Source organism: Myotis brandtii, unplaced genomic scaffold (genome assembly GCF_000412655.1).
Source record: "Myotis brandtii unplaced genomic scaffold, ASM41265v1 scaffold181, whole genome shotgun sequence".
NCBI lineage: Eukaryota > Metazoa > Chordata > Mammalia > Chiroptera > Vespertilionidae > Myotis > Myotis brandtii.
Window position 1 is genome coordinate 3,821,172 of NW_005356712.1, and position 22,828 is coordinate 3,843,999.

At 34.6% G+C, this 22,828-nt stretch overlaps 1 protein-coding gene across 3 annotated transcripts in view; it reads left to right on the forward strand.

Annotated features, from left to right (window-relative positions):
- The first annotated feature begins 1,628 nt into the window (after positions 1-1,628).
- MED13L (mediator complex subunit 13-like) overlaps positions 1,629-22,828 on the forward strand; it is a 269,139-nt gene continuing 247,939 nt past the window's right edge. Inside the window, exon 1 of one of the 3 annotated variants that reach the window (XM_014537703.1) lies at positions 1,629-1,908. In XM_014537703.1, coding sequence (XP_014393189.1) covers positions 1,861-1,908 — 48 coding nt within the window. In that variant the 5' untranslated portion in view covers positions 1,629-1,860. Of the gene's footprint in view, positions 1,909-16,784; positions 16,809-22,828 lie in introns of those variants that run through there. The other 2 variants (XM_014537702.1, XM_014537704.1) reach the window with 2 other exon arrangements.

The window sequence follows — 22,828 nt, forward strand, 5'->3', positions numbered from 1 at the left end:
CGGCTGCCTGGCCGCCCGCCTTTTGAATTTTTAAAAAAATTCCCATAATGACACCTGCAATTTCGCCCGAAAACAGTTGATTGAATGCGATTGTGTCAGTAAAGGACTCTCGCACCCAAGCTCCCGTGGTTGTAAACATGGACAGCCGCCCGCCTCCCGGGGCTTACTACGCCGGAGAGCCGTAAAGCCATTACCCGGAGCCGACGGAAGGTGGAGAACGCTTTTCCCTTCTTTCTCTCCTCCTGTGTCTTCTAAAAACTGTTTCCTCTACCCTAACAAGGAATACACACACACACACACACACACAACAGCAACAAGCTGGGCGGTTTGATAACATCGCTTTTATCTGCCTTCGCCTCTCTCGCGCTCGCTCGCTCTCTCTGATAATTGACAACTTTTCCTTCGGATTTGAATCGCCTGCCTTAATCTTGAAGCAGTTAGGGTGTCAATTGTTCCCCTGGAAGCCTGGCACCCGACGATGGCATCTGGGTTCACCGAAATTAAACATGTATGGGGCTCCAGCAACTCTTCCCCGGCGGTGGCAGTGACATTTGGTGGTAAATGCCATCTTTGCTTTTTATTGGGTCGTATTACCTCGCTCTGAAAACATTCACGTTGTTAAACCTGGCGTTTAGGCTAATAATTGCAGTGCGTGGTCTTTAAACATGTGCTTTGTGCATGAGTTACTGTATGTATAGTTATGTGCCCGAGACACGACGAATTTGTTTAAATATTGAGCAAAGATTTGTAAACAGATGTAAGGCAATTATGTTTCCAGCGTAGAATATAATTGGAAAATTGGCTGAAACGGTTTGTTTAATTTAGCCTTAAAAAAACAACTTATTTTAAGTTGTATACCCTTTTTGGGGGGACTGCCTTTTGGACAGCATGCATTTTGGAAATTGTTTTTTTTTGTAACCTCTGCTGTAGATAAAAACATTGTTTCTTCTTAATCCTTGTTTGCACTGGATAAATAATTTAGTGTTCAAATTGTAATTAGCTACATTTAATTATAGGTAGCATGGATACTTTTTTTCTTTGAGACTAGTGGAGAAATACAAATTCTTGCCAACTTTTCAAATGTGTTATTTTATTAAATATGTTTCATTATGCAGATAAATCAAAACATGCGATTTTTATCTACAAAGACTGAGTGACACAATATCCTTGCTTTCATTATAGTGAGATCATGTCAGTTTTTCCCCCCAACATTTTTATTAAGACATTTAATCTTAAAATTCAATTATAAGTTGTGATTCTTTCTCTTAGTGCTGTGATGGTTTTCCCTTAATCTTTTGATATATGGGAATAAAACGCACTTTGCTTCCTCTTTTCTCCCTCTCAGTCTATCATTTAGTATCAGTCAGGTTCTGGGACTTTCATAGATTAGCAAATGTATTGATTAAGTGGTATTTAAAATGGTTTTTGTTTGGCATCTGGTGACCACATTGACACTTTAACAGGTAATTAAAATAACCAAGTAGACCAATATTAGTGAAGAGAGATCCTCCAAATTACCATATATCATGCTGACTGGTAATGGCTCGTGTATATGTGATTGATTTATATACAGTAGGTTTTGTAGATGAATGAAAGTATATTACATGTGTAGCCATTCTTTAGGATATGTCACTTTTTTATCTCTCTTTTTTTAAACCTTAAATGAGGATTATAATGTTATAGAGATAAGATGCTTGAGATTCTTTTGGAGAAACAGTTTTGTGGGAGAAGGATTATTTTGCTTTATGACCAACTAAAGGTTTGTGCTTTGGGTATTCCTCTCCTGAACCTCTTTAAACCAGGAATTGATTTTTTTTTTCTTTTTAAAAACAGAATTACTCTTTAGGTAGCAACTTGGAAATGCAGAACTGCAGGACTGCATGGGGTGAATTTTTTGAAAAGACGAAAGTATCTACATTTTCTTGTATGTGGAGTGAATAAGATGCTAATTTAAAAAATACTAGTCTGTTAGAAAGCTGCTGATAAATACAAATTTTTCTTGAAAATTACATACAGCAACAACGTGGAATATAAAAAATGTGTTGCCTAAAGTACATTGTATAGAATAGTTAATTCTAAAAGGATAAAATCATCACCTGGTCAAAATAAAGCATGCATTGTAAGAACTCTATGTACTTATTAATAGCATATATTTTTCTTTTTGGCCTGAAGCTTTTTGAACAAAGTATTGTTTATAGAGAATTTAACTAGACATTCATATTAATGTGAATTGAAATATAAGCTAGAGATTAAAAGTCTGTACCATACTAATCACCCACCCACTTTCTATTTCCTTGAGTTGTTCATTATGGTTTAGCAAACATTGATTTTGCAATCAGGTGCCTTAAGATTTTTGTTAGTCCTTTACTTATTTTGCTTTCTGATTTTTCTACTGCATCAGTTTCTGTGGTATCAAATTTCCTAAATTCTCTGTCAACCCCTGCCCCCCTTTTCTAATGTGAAAATGCCATTGTGTGTACATGATATGGGTCATTGTATGTGTTTCTTATTCCTACTGTTGTGAGATTTGTAGCTACTGCATTAAATACATGCATGGCTGTGCCTTTGTGACTCAAAACTGTTTTCTCATGCTGTCCATCACATTTCTGGGAGACTTGTTATATAGTCACTCAGTTATAATTCAGTTAAGTGTGTTAAATCTGTCTTTTTGGAAAGTGTAGCAATAGTGCACCCTATGATAGTCAAGCCACCCTTGTGGGAAGACACATAATTTCCAGATATAAGTATATCTTTAGTTTTGTTTCTTTAGTTATGTTTCTCTATTGAGATGATATGGAGAAAAGCAATTTTGTGTCCTTTAACTAGATTTAAGTATATACTCTTTGACATGAGGCAGTCTAATTCTTAGGTATGTATATTCTACATTCATGTTTTATTTGCTTAGAATCTCCCTGACTATGGGGTAATTGGGTGATATCAAATTCTTCCTCCTTGAATTGAAACGCACATAAACACATTAGTAATTAATTCCTATCAAGGATCATTAATTCTATATTTTAAGTTGTTGGTGACCTTTTTACTGTTTTCCTTAAGAGATTTATTTTTTTGCAGAAAGAGAACATAGTTGTAAACTTTGAGATGTATTTTTTTGAGTTAGAACCAAATGGGGAGGACTATCAATTGAAAATGAGGAAAAGGGAATGATTTCTCTAATCTTCTCAAGTGCCAAAATATAAACACAGGGTATTTTTTTCATCCCAATTTCCTATTTTAGTATTTACATTTAAAGCATCTTTTCTCCCCCCATGATGGTTCATTTTCTTTAATGAAAATGTTTATAACTTGCTAATGTGTGTTTTCTGCTTAGCCTTTTGTTGTTAGTAGCACATGGTGTTACAGTATTTATATATTTTTAATAGCAATAATTGCCACACAGTAATAATAGTTGCCATATAACCTCCAATTGCTAGTAAATATTTTTAAGTACATAATAGACAGCAATTTAAGGCATAGTGTAGCAGTTTACTGGACCGTTTTAAAGAGCCATTTGTACGTGTGATGGGTTCATAATTTTAAGAGAAAATAATGTACTCAAGATTTCTATGCTATATGATATGTTGCTGTGTTATTGCTTGAAGTGCTCATTGAGAGGAAGTTAGGTTGGGTCTGTTCTTTGTGAGAATAAAGGTGGTGGTGGGGGGTGCCTTTAGGACAATTAGTGTTTATTGAGTTTTTGCCAGGTGCTTAGATAACTTAGCATTTTCTTTGGATTGTTTTGGTCATATTTTTTATGATTGTATTAATATTTATTAGGAAAAAAAAATCTCTTCAGGCATTCCTTTGAGTAACATTAAGGTATAGTGTGGATTATATTAATTACTTATGGAAAAATTGATTCATCTTTTTTGTTCACTGGCTAATTTAGCCTCCTTAATTGTGAGTTAATGGTATTCCTCAAACATTTTCAGAGATCTCTATTCTTGAGATTAGTAAAAAGATACACTGTCACTAGTTTGTACTATATGCTATAAATTATGATAACTATTTGCAGAAGATAAGTACATTCTATAGTTCTATTTGTCAAGTTATTTAAAATTAAGATGAAACTCAATGTAAATAGTAATAAGGTTATTGATTTGGATTTTTGTTTCAGGAACAGTTAATTCAACTGTCCAAGTTTGATTCAAAGATAGACTGGATATTTTTTTCAAATGATTTGAGTTATTTTTGAAAGAAGACAATAGCAATGTTCTCCTTCTTTAAACTAGTAATAGAAGGTGCGCTTTTTTTCTTCCTTAAAGTGGATGATACATTTTTTTTTCACAGATGCTAGCCAGTGAGGGAGATTAGACAAAGTTTATGAGAAATAGTAATATAGTTGAATATTAGGTTTTTTAATTACTGAACTGTGCATTGCAACCATTTGTTAGAAGTGGAGAACAATGATTTCTGCAACATGCTATTAGTGTCATTTGTTTAAAATGCACTGTGTGCCAATCTGCTTTCCAAACTATGTGTTGTGTAGTGTTAGCTACCAGAATTTCAATGTTGTCATTTTACTTTACTATTTTGAGAAATTACATTTAATGCATTGCAAAGTGAGTTAACTGGGTAGTCTCAAAATGTGCTGTGGGGAATAGTTTAAAAAAGAATTCACACACATGCATTGCTTCATAGAACTTGCTTAGAGTTTTGAAATTAAAGAATCAATATTTGTAATGTGTTCTTGGAATTTAGGGCTTTTTTTTTTTTACTCTCTTGAATCATTTAACTTCTTTCTAATCCTGTTCAGATATTTCCTTTTATAGTATGTCCTTTCATTGTTTATTCAAAAGATTTGAAGGTGTCAGCTTTGTTCTGTTGGGGGAATTCACTTCATAACCTAGGGGAGATGATTTTCCATTAATCTTGGTAAATATTAACATAAATGAGGAATTGTAAATTCAACTCATTTGCATGAATAAAATATGTATGCTTGCCCAATTTTTGTTTAGTATAAAGTCACTGTACATCAGCATAGTTTTCTATATTTGCATTAGTTGATATAAACATAGCTTTAACTTCTGTAAAAATGTGATTGGTGTTTATTTCAGAGATAATTCTACTCCACTATATTGTTTTGTTATTTGATTTTTTAAAATCATCTGTAGTATGGAATAGATTCTATCCTCATAAATTGGCTATAGTAGTCTTCTCTTATAGGAACTCCTGGTTTACTCGCATTTATGTTAGCATGTTTTAGTTATTTTTGTTCGAGTAAAGTTATTTTCCTTTTTTTAAGCTAATAATATAACTTTCAGAGTACATTTAGGTTTCAGTCTGAAAAAAGGAGAAAGATGACTTTTTTCCTCTCCTTTCTGGATGAGATTTAGGAGAATCAGTTGTGTTCAAAGGAAAATGTTTTGCCATTGGCATTTCCACACTCTGGTTTATTATGTGTATTTATGAATGTTTATTTTCTCATTCTAGGTGAATGGTGGTAGAATCTTATTAAAACTGTATTTCTACTACTGTGAAACAGCACAGAGCCCTGGTTGACAGCTCTCTACATTTTGTACTTTTTCTAGTACAGCGAAATTCCATTATTGTTAACGGAACCTCTTGAGTTGATTATATTGAAATTTCATTTGTGTCTTTATTTTGCATAGTTTAACTTTGCAGTGGTAACTTAAAAATGAAAAGGGAGAGATAAAGAAAATTAGGTATATTTGCAGGTAAATAGCTTTTTCTCAATCTTTTCTAGACCTTTTTACTATAATAAGTCTTAATTTGTATTAAATTATTGCATTAATTGGTTACATTTAAGACTTTTTTTTTTAAATCCTTACCAGAAGACACTTTTCCATTGATTTTCACATCCACTGGTTGCCTCCTGCACCCTCCTCGACCAGGGCCAGGCCTGTAACTGAGGTACATGCCCTTGACCAGTACATGCTCTGTCCACTGAGCAAAACCGGCCAGGGCCATTTGATATTAAAATTAAATTTGAGGTAATAATTTGTTTAAAATAAAATATAATTAATTGTGAACAGGAATTTTATAATGTTGAGTGGAAATTTCAAAGACTGATCATCTAAAAGGGTGTGACCTTTTTTTTTTTTTCCCCAAAGAGCATTGATAAATTCCCGAGGAAGTATTTTTTACATAAGACACATGAAGCTTCCTCACATAGTGTCACATTATTTCATTTCATTAAATAGCAAAGGTGATTAAATCCATCTGGGCTTAATTTGAGAGCTAATAAGTAAAGTATTCAAAAGAGTATAATTGGTGTGTAAAAACATTTTGTGTTGGCAATTCTCATGATTGCATTTTAATGTCCTAGAGAGAGATAAGGGAAACCTACATTATCTAATGTATCTAACTCAGGAACCACCTCATAGTTTTTGTTTTTTAATATGTGTATATGCCTGGCACAATCCTGCTCATCTTAAAAGTAGGTCAAATATCACTTCCTCCGAGAAGCTTTTCCTGACTCCCACAGGTAGAACTAGTCACTCTTGCTCCTTATGTGTATCTCCTTCTATATGCCTCTGATAAGTAGATGAGCTTCTGTAGGGCATTGACCCTGTCTAAATCATCTTTGCATTCTCTTCATAGTTAGGTGCTCATTAACTGTTTGTTAAATTAATTAATTGCTGGACAACTATTTTTTTTTTTCATTTTACTCCCTAAGGGAGTTTTCATTGCCCATTTAGGTCCTGATCATAATTATTTTTCTTTGAACTTATTTAGATGTTTAGCTCTGTTCTGAATATCTAGGACTTATGTACTGTGGCTTGGTAATATTTTAGATGAGTTCTAGAAAATCTTTATTAAAGAGAATCCAGCTGATCAAGAGATGAGGCATGCTTATCATACCTCAATGAAATAGAAATTCAGTTAGTATTTAGATTTTCTATATGTTAGGCAACCTATAGATATTGGAGCCTGTTGGAGATTTTGTTTGGGTCTTGATCCAGAATTCCCTCATTTCCATATTTTAAAGCTGTATAAGAGGGAGGGCTTTTGCGCAACCTTCAGTTACAAGATTATTGTCCATGAGCCCAGTAATATGGGCAGTGAACTGGTAATAAGGAAAGTTGAATGGCATTCAATTTTTTTATGAGTGACTATTCAGATCAGGTTGTTCACATAATGTTTTTATTTTTAGTTTTTGCCTCAGTTTCTCCTTCTGTAAACTTGACAGAAATATGGAAGGCAGGAAATGTGAAAAATCACTTTGAGTACCTTTTAAGGAAAGCACTTTGGAAGACTTGATAATATTCTTTAATAGGAAGAAACTTCTAGCAAATTACAACTAAAGCTTAGAGTAGCCTTAGGCAGTTTACCAGGAAGTTGGAGTGGCAAAATTACTTGTGTTAAATATAGTAGTTAAGCTGTATTTGTTCTTTTTTTGGGGGTAAGCAGAAGATTAAATTGTTCTTGTGTCTGTCTTCATAAATAAGCAGTGATTGAGAAGAAAAACTTGAAATTCATCTTTAGATGTTACAACTTTTCATTTGTATATGATTCATAGTTGCGTGGTATCTTTAATATGCTGAGTGATTTTGCTCTACCAACTCTGAGCTATGACTGGCTGAGATTGGAAACTGAACTATGACTCTTATTTGGTAGTTTAAGCTATTAATTCCTTGGCAGCTATGGAGTGCTCTTTGAACTTTAAATAGCTGTTTTATTAACATTTTAAGATTTGTCTCAGTGAATGTCAGAAATAGTACTTAATAAATATTTTTCTTCTTAAAGACTAAGTCACTTTTTAGCCTGACATACATGTAACAACCCTTACTATGTTGTTGTTGTTTTTACATATGATAAAACAACCACAAAAACAAAGCCAGCCAAAAATTATAGGTTATTTATAAAATGTAATATATATATATGTGTGTGTGTGTGTGTGTGTGTGTGTGTGTGTGTATTCAAACCTTACTATGTTTTGAACAAAGTATGTATCCTTAACTACCGGCTAATTTCTATTTTTCATTTAGTAATGTCGCAACATCTAAAAATATTGTTTAGACCTTATTGAAGGAAGAAAAGGGCCCCCCTCCGAACAACCCTACAAATCTCTAGTTTCTGTATTAGTCCTGTTGAATAGGAATAGTACCCTAAGTTTTTATCTAGAGATGTAAAGTTTTACATGGAGGTGGTCTTTAGCATTATGAAGTATTAGAACAAGTTAGTTTGTAAGTTGGTTTTCACATAAAACCTACTCTTCTATTGCTCCAAATGATGGTTAACCTATTTACAGTGTATGGTACTTAAATACTTGTGTTAGAGAACTCAGATGCTATTTATGGCAGCATTTTTTATGGGATCAAACTTACCTTTATTTTTCCTGTTTAGGATGTTAGGGGAGTACCTTTCCTCTGACTGTGCAGTGCTGGCAGTCAGAGCAGGCACTCCTAAAACCTTTTTTGGCTCCAGGCACTGGGAGTGAGGGCTGCCCAGGCTCAGCCCTCTTCTAGGCCTGGGAGAGGATTGCTATTTGAAGGAGAGGCTTGAAGAGTGTTGAGGCAAGGATGGCCCCGGTGCGAAGTGCAGCAGTTTTTGGAGTAAGGATTGAGGCAGATTTTCCCTTTCCTGCAGGAATCTATTGCTTCTTTTTTGCTGATTGATATTTTATTAAAATGTTGGTAGTTGAGTTTAAATCTACATATTACCACTTATTTTATTTGTCCCATTTTTTTCTTATTCCTTTTTTCTTCCTTTCCTGCATTCTGTTGGCTCCAATATTTGCTTTCAGTAATTTCTTTACCAGACCTTAAGCTGTATCATTAAAAATTTTTTAGTGGGTTGCTTTAGGGAGTAAATATGTAACCAGAACTTGTTGGTATATGCCTTAAATTAATATTATATAGGAGCATTCAAGATCTTGCTTCCAGGCATGTCATCAGTTTGGCTCAAATAAACTCTTATAAAATTTGGAAAAATAAAAAAAAATGTTAAGAATAGTGGCAGGTCCTATGATGTCATCAGGAAAAGATTTTGTATTTCTTTGCCCTTTAGCTCTTTTCTTACCTTTTCTTCTTTACTTATAATAGAGACAAGCTTTCTACCTCCAATTTTGTGTGGTAAATGAGGACTTCTGAACACCAGTGAAATAAAAAAGGAAATGGTGGTGGGGCTTGAGATTGGATGGGGTAGCGAATAAACTAGTATTTAGAAATGTTAATTTTTTTGTTATGTTTGAGAAACTTAGGTTATATAATTCATTTTCGAATAATGCACATACATCAGAAATGGTTAAAATGGTCTTAGGCTTACAAAGGGGCTAATGGTCTTATATGGAAAAAAGACCTATTTAGCTTCTAAGATGCTATATTGTAAGTGCAGAAGGAGAAAAAGCAACATGGACAGATAGTATAGTACCTTGTAGCCAGAAAAACTCAGAAGGGGAGTTTTAAGGAATCTTGAAGGAATGGATGGATGTGGCTTGCTAGAGAGGACTGGAAAGGGCATTATTTGGAAGCTCAGTTGACAACTCTGAGTCTATCCTTGAGAACATGTACTGAAGTGGTATGTAGGAGATCACTTTTAATTTATGGTCTTAGTTTCCTTTTAAAAAATAGTACACAAACTTATTGAAATCTAATTTTTGTTAGGTGGAAAATTTGAAGCAGGGACAGGCCAATTTAGATTGAGAAATGGTGATGTTAAAATTTAAAATCATCAGTTTTCTAGAATAATTCTGAACTAAAAAAAACAAACCAGTGCTATATTATCCAAAATGCTAATGTCTAAAGTGACAAATATTCAAGAAACTGGACAGACGTGAATCTTAAATGAGCAGATGGGATATGAAATTCAAAGTGGGAGATAATCCAAGATGATATAGAAATTATTATGAGAACTGAATTGAGGAAAAAGAAGTGTGTTAAATGCTGTTACATTTAATAATGTGTTTAAAAAGCCTTTCTAGGATTACTCTCTTACACAGACAAATTAGAATTGTCGAACTGTGTAACCCATCATTTTAAAAATTTTGTGCATTTAAAACAAACTAAATTTTGATCCAGGAGTACTTCTCATGAAGTCTAGGCATTTAAGCCATGATTGTATATGTTATATGTGCTTTAAATAGGCAATATAATTTTGCTTTCTCTGCCAAATAAAGAGAATAATCATGATTTTTCAAAGGCAGTTGTGATGGACATTGAATGGGAGAAGTAACGAGTGAAATATGAGGAAGTTTGCTATTTGGACAGCTTGGTACTTAGTTGAAGTTGTTACATTTGACTTTTGAGGGTGAAATCTAGATCATAGTGGATTGTGGAACGATGAATAGTACTTTTCAGTTGAAGAATATTGATTGTGAAGCAAGCAGGGACATGGGAGAGGGGGAGTGGAGGGTTAAAGATTGAAAAGTAGATTGAAGGAAATTTTTAGCAGGCTAGAACCTCATTTGTGTTTGTGGGCTTATGAGTATCGGTGGTGGAGAGACAGAAAGATGGAAGATACAAGAAAAGTTGTTGCTTAAACAGGTTTGGCTGGAGATGGTATCAAGGTGATGGGGGTTAGCAGTGAAAAAGAGTAAGATAACCCTTTAAAAATAAAAGATGAGAGGATGTAAGAAATGAATAAGTATGAAGGAAGTGGGGACTCTCAGTTGTAGCCCGAGTGCTTTTTAAAGGCAAAGATTAAAGATACTGAGTTTGAGCCAGAATAAACATTTAAAAATACTTTTAGCTAAAAATTTCACATTTTACTTGATGTGCTTTTGCACTTAAACATCTTCGTTTTCTTTTAATGGTCATTTTAAGTAGGTCACATGTTATACACTTTTAAGTTATAAAACTGATTTTGAACTGGTTATACCAAAAAATGACACAAAACTGCCCAAATGAGAAGTATTTTTCAAAGTAAGCCCTCTTGAAATGGATCAAATACCAAGGCCATTGTTCATAATATTTTTTGATCCTTTCCCTTTGGAATTGCTTTTAGTCACCACCCCAGAAATCTCATTTTAAAGGATGCTTCTTTGGTCAATGTCTTGTCATGTCTGTCTTTGTAAATATATTATCTTAGTTCCATTTTTTTACTCTAAATTGTTGCTTAAGTCAGCAATTTAGTACCTTCTGATGGGGGTCTTACATATGATAAGCAAAAACCCTGAGAAGAACTCTACTTTTGGATATATTGGTATACATACATTGTAGATGTGTACCAAGAATTCCTGCCTGCTTGTACAGATGCCTCCCTGGTCCTGGTTGTAGTCAACTATACTTCAGGTTACTTTGTTTTCATACAGTTTCAATGGAGATGGATTTAGTGGTCCATTAATTGGTAAGACTAGAGATTGGGACAAATTAAATGGGAGTGGAATTTTTGCTTTCTGGAGATCCAGGCAAATTATAAGGGGGCAGTGAAATTATAAGTCTAGCAAACATAAGATATCCTGATGCCCATTTTTGGTGAAAAGTCTTGGGGCCCAGCCGGAATGTCTCAGTGGTTGAGCTTTGACCTATGAACCAGGAGGTTACGGTTCGATTCCCGGTCAGGGCACATGCCTGGGTTGTGGGCTCAATCCCCAGTGTGGGCATGCAGGAGGCATCCTACTGGTGATTCTCTCTCATCATTGATGTTTCTCTCTCTCTCTCCCGCTCCCTTCCCCTCTGGGAGCGGGGGGAAAAAGCATTGGGATAAATAAAAAAAGTAACCGGTTGAGAACATTTTAAGTTTTTACATAAAGTTTGGTCTGTGAGACCAAAGTTCTTACCTTTGCCTACTTAATGTTGCTTTTTACTCATTTGAGAAGCCCAGTAAACCATCTGGTATCTATCCCATTCATGTTCTTTCAGCAATTTCTCCCGCAGTTGAAGGTTAGGACAATAGCACTCATATATTTAGGGTTTGACTTTATTGTGGTCTGCCTTAATATTCAATGTTAGGGGAGGTGCAGAGGATGTTTTACCTACAGAAAGCATGCCTAGGTATTAGTTGTTCAGATTACGAGTTGCAGTGGCAAGTATTATTTTCTATTTTTGAATTCAGGAATATAATGGCATTTTCCTCAGTCACCTTTGTTTCTATATTCTTCAGATTACATGGGTGATTTTATAATTTTTTCTTTTAAAAGTACTTCTCATATCTTAAAAAAGGGAGTTGAAATCCTATCAAAAGTTTGGTAATATAATTCTATACCTATAGATGTTTTAGGAAAATTTACTGACATGATTATTCTACTAGTAAATAATAACAGGCCCCTTTTAATTTTATAGATTTATATAACACTTGAGCAGTTTAACATTTAGAATTTATACCAGAGCATAAATCTACATGTTAGCTACTGAAGATCATAAATATTTGTCTTCTTAAATACAAGTTCTTAACTGAAGTTTAAGTTATTAAAAGCATTTCTCAAAGTGTATTGGTTTACATACAAAGTAATCATCTGCGTGGATTGACTCAATTGTTGTGATCCCAAGAAGACTAAATTAATTAGTTGTCTATAAATTAGCTGAAAGAGATATCTATGAGAGTGATGTTTTTGTTGCTGTTTGGTAGTATCCTGGTGAAACTGAGCTTTTAAACTCAGACAGATGGTGCTATTCTTGAGGCTGTCGGCAAGATCCTATAACATTTAATTAAACAGTGGAATGATTCTCATGAGAACTTATAATTTGATATATGTAAGCTAGTAAACTGGCTTCTTCAGTAACATTTACAAATTTTATTTGAAAAAGAATTTTTACTTGTTCTTAGGAAATTTTTCTAATGATTCTGTTAAGATAAATAGCTTGTTTTTGGTAGTTTATATGATAAACTCAAGGAATATTCTAGATGGAAAACCTCACCTACGTAGGCACTTATTTTCGAATGTAACTTTGATTTTGTTGCTGGACTTTCTCATATAATAAATAGGTATGATGCACTTTTAAGAACCCAGAGAACTGACTAACATTTCGAGAAAACTGACAAATTTGGTGATACATGTTAGCTAACACTCGTTTTAGAAAAAAACTGCTGACTTAGATTCCTTGTGATCTACCTTACATTTTAGTATTGGAATTGAAAAGAGAAATATTTTAAACAGCTCAATCCAGTTTTAGTACATTACAGTATGTGGATAGAACTTGGTTTAGCTATTTTGTAAAAGTTTTAATTTGGTGATAATATTGTATGGTTAGGATCCATAAATTTGTCAATTACATAAGTAACCACATAAAAATACATTAATAAGTCATACTACAACATTTCTAGACATCCTGGGAAATTATTCTCTTTTTTAAAAAACTTACTTACCTTTTATTTAGTGCCTAGTCTTCAGTAGATTGGAGACAAGACTGAAAGGTGATGTTTGAGGCTAGATTGGACGACAAGGAGCTGGAAGTTTATTCTGTATGTATAGGGGAATGCCTGAAGGGTTTTAAGGAGGAGAATGATGTCATCAGATTTATGATTAAGAGAGAAAACTCATATGGGTTCTGTGGAGTGTGGATTGTAATAGAAGAGAAGCCCTTGGAGTAGTTTAGATGTGAGAAATTATGCAGGGCTAGTAGGAATGGAGAGAAAGAAGTGGACTCAAGTAATATTTTGGAGGATAACAGGACTTGGTGAGCAATTACATATATCATAGGGGAGGAATCAAATGCCAAACAGATGTTCTTGGTTTTTATGGCATTTACATTCTTGTGTATGTAAAACAAGGAGAACAGTTGACAACATGTATGAGTTATAGTTAGTAGAAGACTTACATTTTGATCACAGGTGTGTACATATAAAAGTATTCACTGAGCCTGGGTTCTTTCTGTTAAATTAAGCCCTACAAAACTCAGTTTTTTAAAAAAAATATATTTTATTGATTTTTTACAGAGAGGAAGGGAGAGGGATAGAGAGTTAGAAACATCGATGAGAGAGAAACATCAATCAGCTGCCTCCTGCACACCTCCTACTGGGGATGTGCCCGCAACCAAGGTACATGCCCTTGACTGGAATCGAACCTGGGACCCTTGAGTCTGCAGGCCAACGCTCTATCCATTGAGCCAAACCGGTTAGGGCAAAACTCAGTTTTAAGATTAAACATATATGGGAGCTGGGGGCAGAAAGGCAGGGGATAGTGTAAAAGTAAAACCAAAAATTACGGTTTGTAACTTGCCTATTTTAAGAAAATACTTGAGGCAGTGAGAGTAAGATTTTTCTCAAGTTGAGAAAGATTTGTAAGAGAATGGAGGAGTGGAGAAAAAAGGTTGGGAAGAAAGATGGCAATACTGGTGGGGTGGGTGCTGATGGTGGTGTGAGTGATGGGAATCAGAATATTTTGGCAGAGGAAGAGGTCATGAAATTTTGATTATTAGAAATGGGAGTGGAAAACCCTGATTTGGAGAAAGAAAATGGGGGAGGTCCCCTAACAGCAGTTGGCTCTTTCAGCCTTGGTTACATAGAGCCTCAGTTTGTACTAGTGGTAAGCTCTGAAAGCAGATTACATTTTTTCTCTACAAATCTGCTTTGAGATATTTTAATTCAGTTTTTTTTTAAAGTTTGGTTTATATTAATTTCATATTGGTGATATTTTTGGTAGGAGGATGAAATAGACTTTTACCCCTGTTTTTCTTCTCTTTGTGGAAATTTCCAATTTTTAGGAATTGACATAATATATAGAATAGAAAGGACATTTGTAAAGATTACAAAATAGTGCATATCTTTGGCCTGGTTCCTATTCGGATTTTAGATTCCTTTATTTTTTAATTTTTTAAATATATTTTTATTGATTCAGAGAGGAAGGGAGAGGAAGAGAGAAATAGAAACATCAATGATGAGAGAATCATTGATGGGCTGCCTCTTGCACCCCCCACAACCCAGGTATGTGCCCTGACTGGGAATCAAACTGTGACCTCTTGGTTCATAGGTTGACGCTCAACCACTGAGCCATGCCAGCTGGGCTGATTTTGGATTCCTTTAAATTTTCATTCCTGACCTTCTATTCTTTATTCCCTGGCACTTAGCTTTCTGATTGTACAATATTTTTATAGGTATTGAGTGTAATTGTTGTGTCATGTCATATTTTTCCTCAGGTATTAGGAAAAGTTTTCCCTTCTTTCCTCCCTCTCTGCTCATGCCTCCATACCCCTCTTCTTTTCTAGCACAGTCCTGGGCTCCCTGTGCACTGGAGCCTTCCCTGCCTCTATTGTAGTTTTTCTTGGCAGTGCCAGTTCTCAGTTCAGAGCTGAAATGTACATATGCACTTTAGAACCTTTGATATAATGTCCTTGGTGTGTTGGGGATCCTCTCCAGTTGTTTTGAGTGCACTTACTGGCACAGCATGTGCTATCTATTGTAAATTGGCTGTAATACATTCAGCCTTCGCATGTGGGTAGATTTTTCCCTTAGCTATCCTGAAGGTAGAGTTGGCTTTCTTGCCTTTGTCATTTTTCTTTAATTTCTCTCCAAGTGAGGTAGTATTAATGAAATGCAAAATATTTCTAAGAAATAAAACTTCCAAGAAATTGAAACTGTAAAAAAATTACCCATAATCTAGCTACTCCATTGGATCAGATTTACAACTCTGCTATTCTTATTAATGTACTTGTTTATTGTACATAGAGGTAATCAAAGTATAAACATAACACTAACATTTTCCATGTGATTACACTTTTCAAAATTATAACATTAAGAGAAAAGTCTAATTTTTATACATGTAATAAAACATTACATAATTATTTTCAAATTCAAACAATACTAAAGGATGAAGGTTTGTTCCCTCACCCGGGGAAGGTAACTACCAGTAGTTTAATCTTTATCATTCTAGGTTTTTTTCTTGCTTTTAAGTATATTTGCCAATGCACATATGTAATTTGAAATTGTTTTTATTAGATATGGAGTAGATAAAAATAGCACGTATAAATCATAGATAAAGTAGAAAGAATCACAATACAATGAACACCCATGTACCTAATGCCCAGAGTAAGAAAAAGAATGTTATCCTATATAATAAAAGCCTAATATTCTAAGTGTCTGGTCAACCGGTCAGCCGTTTAACCAATGAAAGCGTAATATGCTAATGATATGCTAAGGCCACTCAACCACTCGCTATGATGTGCACTGACCACCAGGGGGCAGACAATCGACCAGTCGCTATGATGTGCACAGACCACTAGGGGGCAGATGCTCTGACCAGTAGGTTAGCTTGCTGCTGGGGTCTGGCCAATCGGGATTTAGCGAGACGGGCCGGACATGCCCTGGAGCTCTCCTGCGGACCCTCCCTGGATGGCCCACCTCCTGCATCTCTCTCTGGCCCTGATTGTGCACCAGTGGGGTCCCTTGGCCTGGGCTGCACCCTCTCACAATCCAGGACCCCTCGGGGGATGTCGGACAGCTGGTTTTGGCCCAATCCTGCAGGCCAGGCCAAGGGACCCCACTGGTGCATGAATTCGTGCACTGGGCCTCTACTCTTTTATGAAATCCTATGGTGTCCTTCCCTTTCCATTCTCTTTCTTCTCCCTTCAGAGGTAACTGTTATCTAGAATTGTATGTTTTTCATTCCATCCTAACAATAGTTTTAATCATGAATGTTTAGTGTATGTGTGTGTATATGCATATATATAATTTTTGAACTTTTTATAAATGGAATATATCATTTTTTTTGCAACTTGTTTTTTGGTTAAGTATTAATGTTTAAACAATGTGCAGTTGTAATTTACTCTTACACCACAGTGTACTTTTATTTTTAAAATATATTTTTATTGATTTCAGAGAGGAAGGATGAAGGAGAGAGAGAGAAACATTAATGACGAGGGACAATCATTGATTGGCTGCCTCCTGCATGCCCTGAAACCCAGACATGTTCCCTGACCAGGAGTTGAACCGTGACCTCCTGATTCATAGGTTGACACTCAACATGATGGTGACGCTCAACATGACGCTCAACATGATGTATGTTAAAAAATTATAGCTAGAGGCTCATTCTCCAACTTTTCTGGCAATATGCTCTTTCTATTTAACGTTGTTTTAAAATATTTTCAAGTCAGTATAATTAGATATACCTTATTCATTATTATTATTGTTATTATTTAATAGTTGAATCCTGTTTAATAGCATGGGATGGACTATTATTTATTTAACTATCATCTGTGAGAAACATTAAGATTCAGTTTTTTTCTGTAATAGTAGAGTTATATATTAAATTTTGATAGTTATAGCCATAAATGCTTTAAAAGTTATATCAGCTAACATTCCTATGGGCAATACATTTAGTTGTATTTTTGAAGTGGTTGTTTGCGGCAGCAGTCTGCGGTGTTTACCTATGCCGCCATCTTGGTCTCTCCCCCATTTTATTTTTCAAGATTCAGTTTTTTTCTGTAATAGTAGAGTTATATATTAAATTTTGATAGTTATAGCCATAAATGCTTTAAAAGTTATATCAGCTAACAATCCTATGGGCAATACATGAATTGCCATTTCTTCTATACTTGGCTATAGTGAAATTTATTTTTTTAAATTTTTTTCACTCTGAGCAAAAATCCCCTCAAATTTTATTTTGTAGTTTCTTTATTTGTAATGAGGTTATGAGCATCTTTTCATATATTGATCTGTAAGTTTCCTTATTTTACCCAAAAGTATTTAATCTCTACTAAGTTTTTTATTTTCTTTTTCTATTTAAAATTTCCAGCCACTCACTTATATGAATCTTTATTACAAGTCAGCCTTTTATATGTTCTGAATGCATAAATCTTACCTCAGAACTTTTGCTTTTTCTAAGAGTGCTTACTGAATGCTTGGAACTACTTCACTTCTTGCCAGTTATGTGTATTTTTTCATCAAGGCCCTGTTCCCACTTTTCAGATAAGAAAACTAAAGAAATTTAAGTAACTTGTCCAAGTTCACATAGCCAGCAAGTGATGGAACTAAGTCACTGACTTCAGAGCCTGAACCTTAACCAGTACATTGTATTATATGCTGTTCTTTCTTCTACTTTAGGGCTTCTGTGAAGCTCCCCCTAGCTATTCCAAACATTGGTCTCTTTTTTCCTGAGCCTTTTAAAAATTAACAGTGTAGACCATAAAATTTAGCGCAAGGATGAAGGTAGAAATCACTGGAGCATATAGATGTGCCTGAGATTAATGGAGTGATAATACAGCTTACATTTTTTTTAAAGTTTCATCAGAGATTAATGGAGCAATAATGCAGCTTAAAATTTCTTCCCACAGATAGGCAGATAGTTGTGTGTTTTTTCTCTTAGACTACTTTATTCCAATTTGAGGAATCATTTGGAAATGAAAAAATCAGGGTTGTTAGTTTTTTAATCAGTGACTGGGGCAAGATAAAAAGAGCCTGAGTAACTGCATAGTTTTATTTTTTAAAATTCATCACCTCCACTAAAAGTCTTTTCATTTTTAAAAATAAAATGCCAGTTGCTGAAATGTTTTTATAAAAATTATTTATTACAGTAACAATCATGTGCTTATTAAAAAATAGACAAATAGTTTAAACAAGATAGAAATTTATATTTTATATGCAATCAACTTGGAGGGAAGCATTTCATGACTGGTTTGGTTACTTCTCTGTTATCAAGGGACTTGCTCGTTCTTGTTACTCCGTCATCTTTAGTTTATCACAAGTAGCATATTGTCCAAGGTGGCTGTTCAAACCCTAGTCATCTTGGTGGTAGTCTAGATAGGAAGGAGGAGGAAATGTAGGCAGGCCACACCTCTCCTTTAAAAGGAAACTTCCAGGAAATTCCTTAAAATACCACGGCTGTGGCCATGCTTAGCTTCAGAGAGGCTGGAAAATGTAGTTAAGTGGACATGTTGCTATCTCTAGCAATATAGAGCATATGTTATGTGGAGGAAGGAGCCATTATGTTTGGGTGAGCAACTAACAGTGTCTGCTGTGAAGAGAAAATGATATAAATTTCTGTTTATAGTGCTATTGCAGTTGGGCAAGAAATCATCCTAATGTCACTAATGAACTTCATCACATAGTTCAGTTTCCAGAAATTTCACAAGAATTCTCTTTCAGTTAAGATTAATAAGTATAAATCATTAACTATTGTCCTGATGTAGTTAGGTATGAAAATACTTTTTTTGAAAATATTGTATACTTTATAAGAGATTAACATTTACCTTGGATATATGCAAGAAGGTACTTTAGCTATATTAAAAATATATTTTTTCTTCAAGATATTTTTACATGGATTCTTTCATTAGTACTTAAATTTTTTATTATCTTTATTGAAGTATAATTTACGTACAATAAAATGTATCCTTTTAAAGTAAATAAGTACATTTTCCTGTCTTAACAAATATATGTGTTTGTGAAACTGCTGCATCTCCAAGTAACCATGCTGTTACAATAGATTCATTTTGCTTTTTCTATAATTTTTTATAACTGGAATTATAGTCTACAGTGGTCTTTATCTGGCTTCATATTTTCTTTAAATAGGTCATTCCTTTTTATTGCTAAGTTGTAGTTCCTTGTATCGATATACCACAATTTGCCTATCTATTCTTTTATTGATGATTATGAACTTTCATGTACTGGTTTTTATGTGTGGCATATGTTTTTATTTCTGTAAAAATAGGAGTGCACTTGCTGAGTCATGTGGGAAGTAGAGGTTTCAATTTATAAAGCTCTGCTAAACTTTTAAAAAATGGTTGTACCATTTCCTTCCCCCCCCACCCCCAGGCTATATATGAGTTCTAATTGCTATTCCAAGGTAGTGAAGAATTTTCTCATATGATTTCTTTCAGAAGTTTTGTTATGGTAATTATTAGGTTTCTGGTCTGTGATTAAGTGATCCATTTTTAATTTAATTTAATTTAGTTTTGTTTTGTGATGTGAGGTAAGGGTTTAAGTTCTTTCTGCATGTGGGTATCTTGTTTTCCAGTATCATTTGTTGAAAAGATTTTGCTTTACCCATTGAATTATCTTGATATCTTTGTTAAAAATTAATTGAATGTGTCTGTATATGTGTATGTGCATGCATGGGTTTATTTCTAGATGCTATAATTCTGTTCATTTGATCTACATGTCTCTTATGACAATACCGTGCTATTGTGATTACTGAAATTTAATAGTGTGTGTCTTAATTCAAAGAATTTGTCTATTTAATCTGAGTAGTTGTAATCCTATCTAATAAAGAGGAAATATGCTAATTGACCCTCAGGCCATCGCAAAGATGGCAGCGCCCACAGCCAATAAGGAAGGAATATGCTAATTGACCCTCATGCCATCGCAAAGATGGCGGCTCCCACAGCCAATAAGGAGGGAATATGCTAATTGCCCCTCACGCCATAGCAAAAGATGGCAGCACCCACAGCCAATAAGGTGGGAATATGCTGACTGCCTCGCCCTCAAAGATGGTGGCACCCACAGCCAATAAGGAGGGAATATGCTAATTGTCTGTCCCGCCCTCAAAGATGGCGGTGCCCACAGCCATACCTCAGCCCCCCAGCCGCCCAGGGCCGGCCCGAGGCGCAGGTAACCAGGGCCGGCTGAGGCTTGCGCTGCCGGCAGTGGCAACAGCAGAGGTGTGATGGGGCATCGCCTTCCCCTAATCGCCAGGTCGCCTCCTGACCCAGAAGGCTCCCGGACTGTGAGAGGGGGCAGGCCGGGCTGAGGGACGCCCCCCCTCTCCAGTGCATGAACCGGGCCTCTAGTTATTGACATAAAGTTGTTTATACTAATTCTATTGTCCCTTCAGTGTCTTTATGATGTGAAGCAATTCCATATCAATTATTTCTGGTAGTTTGTCTTTTCTTTCTTTCTTGATTAATTTAGTGAAAAGTTTATCAATTTTATTGATCTTTTAAAATAACCGGTTCTTCATTTTGTTGGTTTGTTCTACTAGTTTTTTTATGTTTCATTTATTGCTTCTCTGTTCTTAATTATTTCTTTTGCTCAATTTTACATTTTGCTTAGTTTACACTTTCTCACTTTTGAAGGAAGAATCTTAGAGCAATATTTATTTTTCTTACTTTTTAATATACATATGTAAAATTACAGATTTCTCTTTGAGCACTGCTCTACTTGTGTTCCATACAATTTGGTATATATTGTTTTCATAATCATTCAGTTCAAAATATTTCTTAGTTTCCCTTGTGATACACACACACACACACACACACACACACACACACACTTTGGTCCTATGCATTATTTAGAAGTATTTAATTTACAGATTTTCTGTGTGTGTGGTATTCTCAATATTTTGTTAATTTCAAATTTAATTTTTTCAGAAGCTTCAAATTTTGAAAATAAATTGTTTTATTGCCCAGCGTATGGGTTTCTCTTGGTGAATGTTCCATGTGCACTTGAAAAGAATGTGTATTCTATTGTTGAGTGTAATGTTTTATAAACGGTTATGTTGGTTGACAGTGCTGTTCATGTTTTCTATATTCTTATTGATTTTCTGTCTACTTGTTCTATCAGTTGCTGAGAGGAAGCCTATTGAAATCGCCAATTATAATTCTGGGTTTGTCAATTTCTCCTTTTAGATATATCAGTTTTGCTTCATATATTTTGAAGCTTTGTTATTAGGTGCCTACACATTTGCGATTTATGTCATCTTGAAGAATTGACATTTTTATCATTACAAAACCTTTTTCTTTATTCCTAGTAATAGTCTCTTGGAGTCAACTTTGATGTTAATCTAGACACTTCAACTCTCTTATAGTTTGTTACATGATATATCTTTTTAAAAATCATTTTACCTTAAACCTAACTTGTCTTTATATTTAAAGAGCATTTCTTGTGGGTCTTTAAAAATTTTATCCATTCCGAAAATTAATGTCTTTTAATTATAATAGTTAGACTATTTATATTTAATATAATGATGTTGATATGATTGGCTTTAAGTCTGCTATCTTGGCCTTTTCCCTTACCTGTCCCATCTAACTTCTACTCCTTTTTTTTTTTTCTATTTTCCTGCGTGCTTTTGGATTATGGAGTATTTTCTTAGGATTCCATTTTATGTTCAAAATTGGCTTACTAGATATATCTCTTAGTGTTGCTTCTTAAGGACTGGACAAGGGTTTGTAATATGTATATTTAAATTATCACAGTTTACCTCCAAATAGTATTACATTTCTTCATTTATAAGGTTAAAAAAACCCCTTAGAACAGTATACTTCTGTTTTCTCCTTTTGGCCTTTGTGCTAGTATTGTTATACATTTTTCTTCTATCTCTAGCTTTATTATTTTTCCTGTAATAAGATAATTAGCTTTTAAAGAAATGTAAGAAAATGAGAAAACTTGTTTTATACTTTTATATTAACTGTTTCTGGTACTTGTTATTTTGTATAGCTCGAGGTTTCCATCTGATATTTTCCCTGTGCTTGAATTGTTTTTAAAGCATTTATTCTAGTTAAGTTTATTATAGTGCAGTTCCATTGGCTTCTGTTCATCTTTTAAAAGTCTATGTTTTATCTTCGTTTTGAAGGACATTTGTACTTGATCTAGAGTTTTAGATATGGAGATATTTTTCTTTCAGATGTGCAGTTGTTTTTTAGCTTGCATATTTTCTGATAAGAAGTTTGTTGTACATATTGTCTTTGTTTCCCCTTATATAATGTCTTTTTTTTCCTTTTGACAGCTTTTAAAGTTTTCCTTTGGCCCCAGTTTTCAGAAAATTTAAATTCATGTATTGGTGTGGTTTGTTGTTTATGCTGCTTTGATTTGAGTCCACTTAAGTCCTTGGTTCTGAGATATATTGTTCTCATGAAATTTGGAGATACTTTGGCCATTATTCAAAAAACCAGAGGCCCAGTGCACGAAATTCATGTGTGTGTGTGTGGGGGGGAGAAGATGTGTGTCCCTCAGCCCAGCTTGCACCCTCTCCAATCTGGGATCCCTCTCACAATCCAGGACTGTTGGCTCCCAACCGCTCGCCTGCCTGCCTGCCTGATCATCCCCTATCCACTCCCTTGCC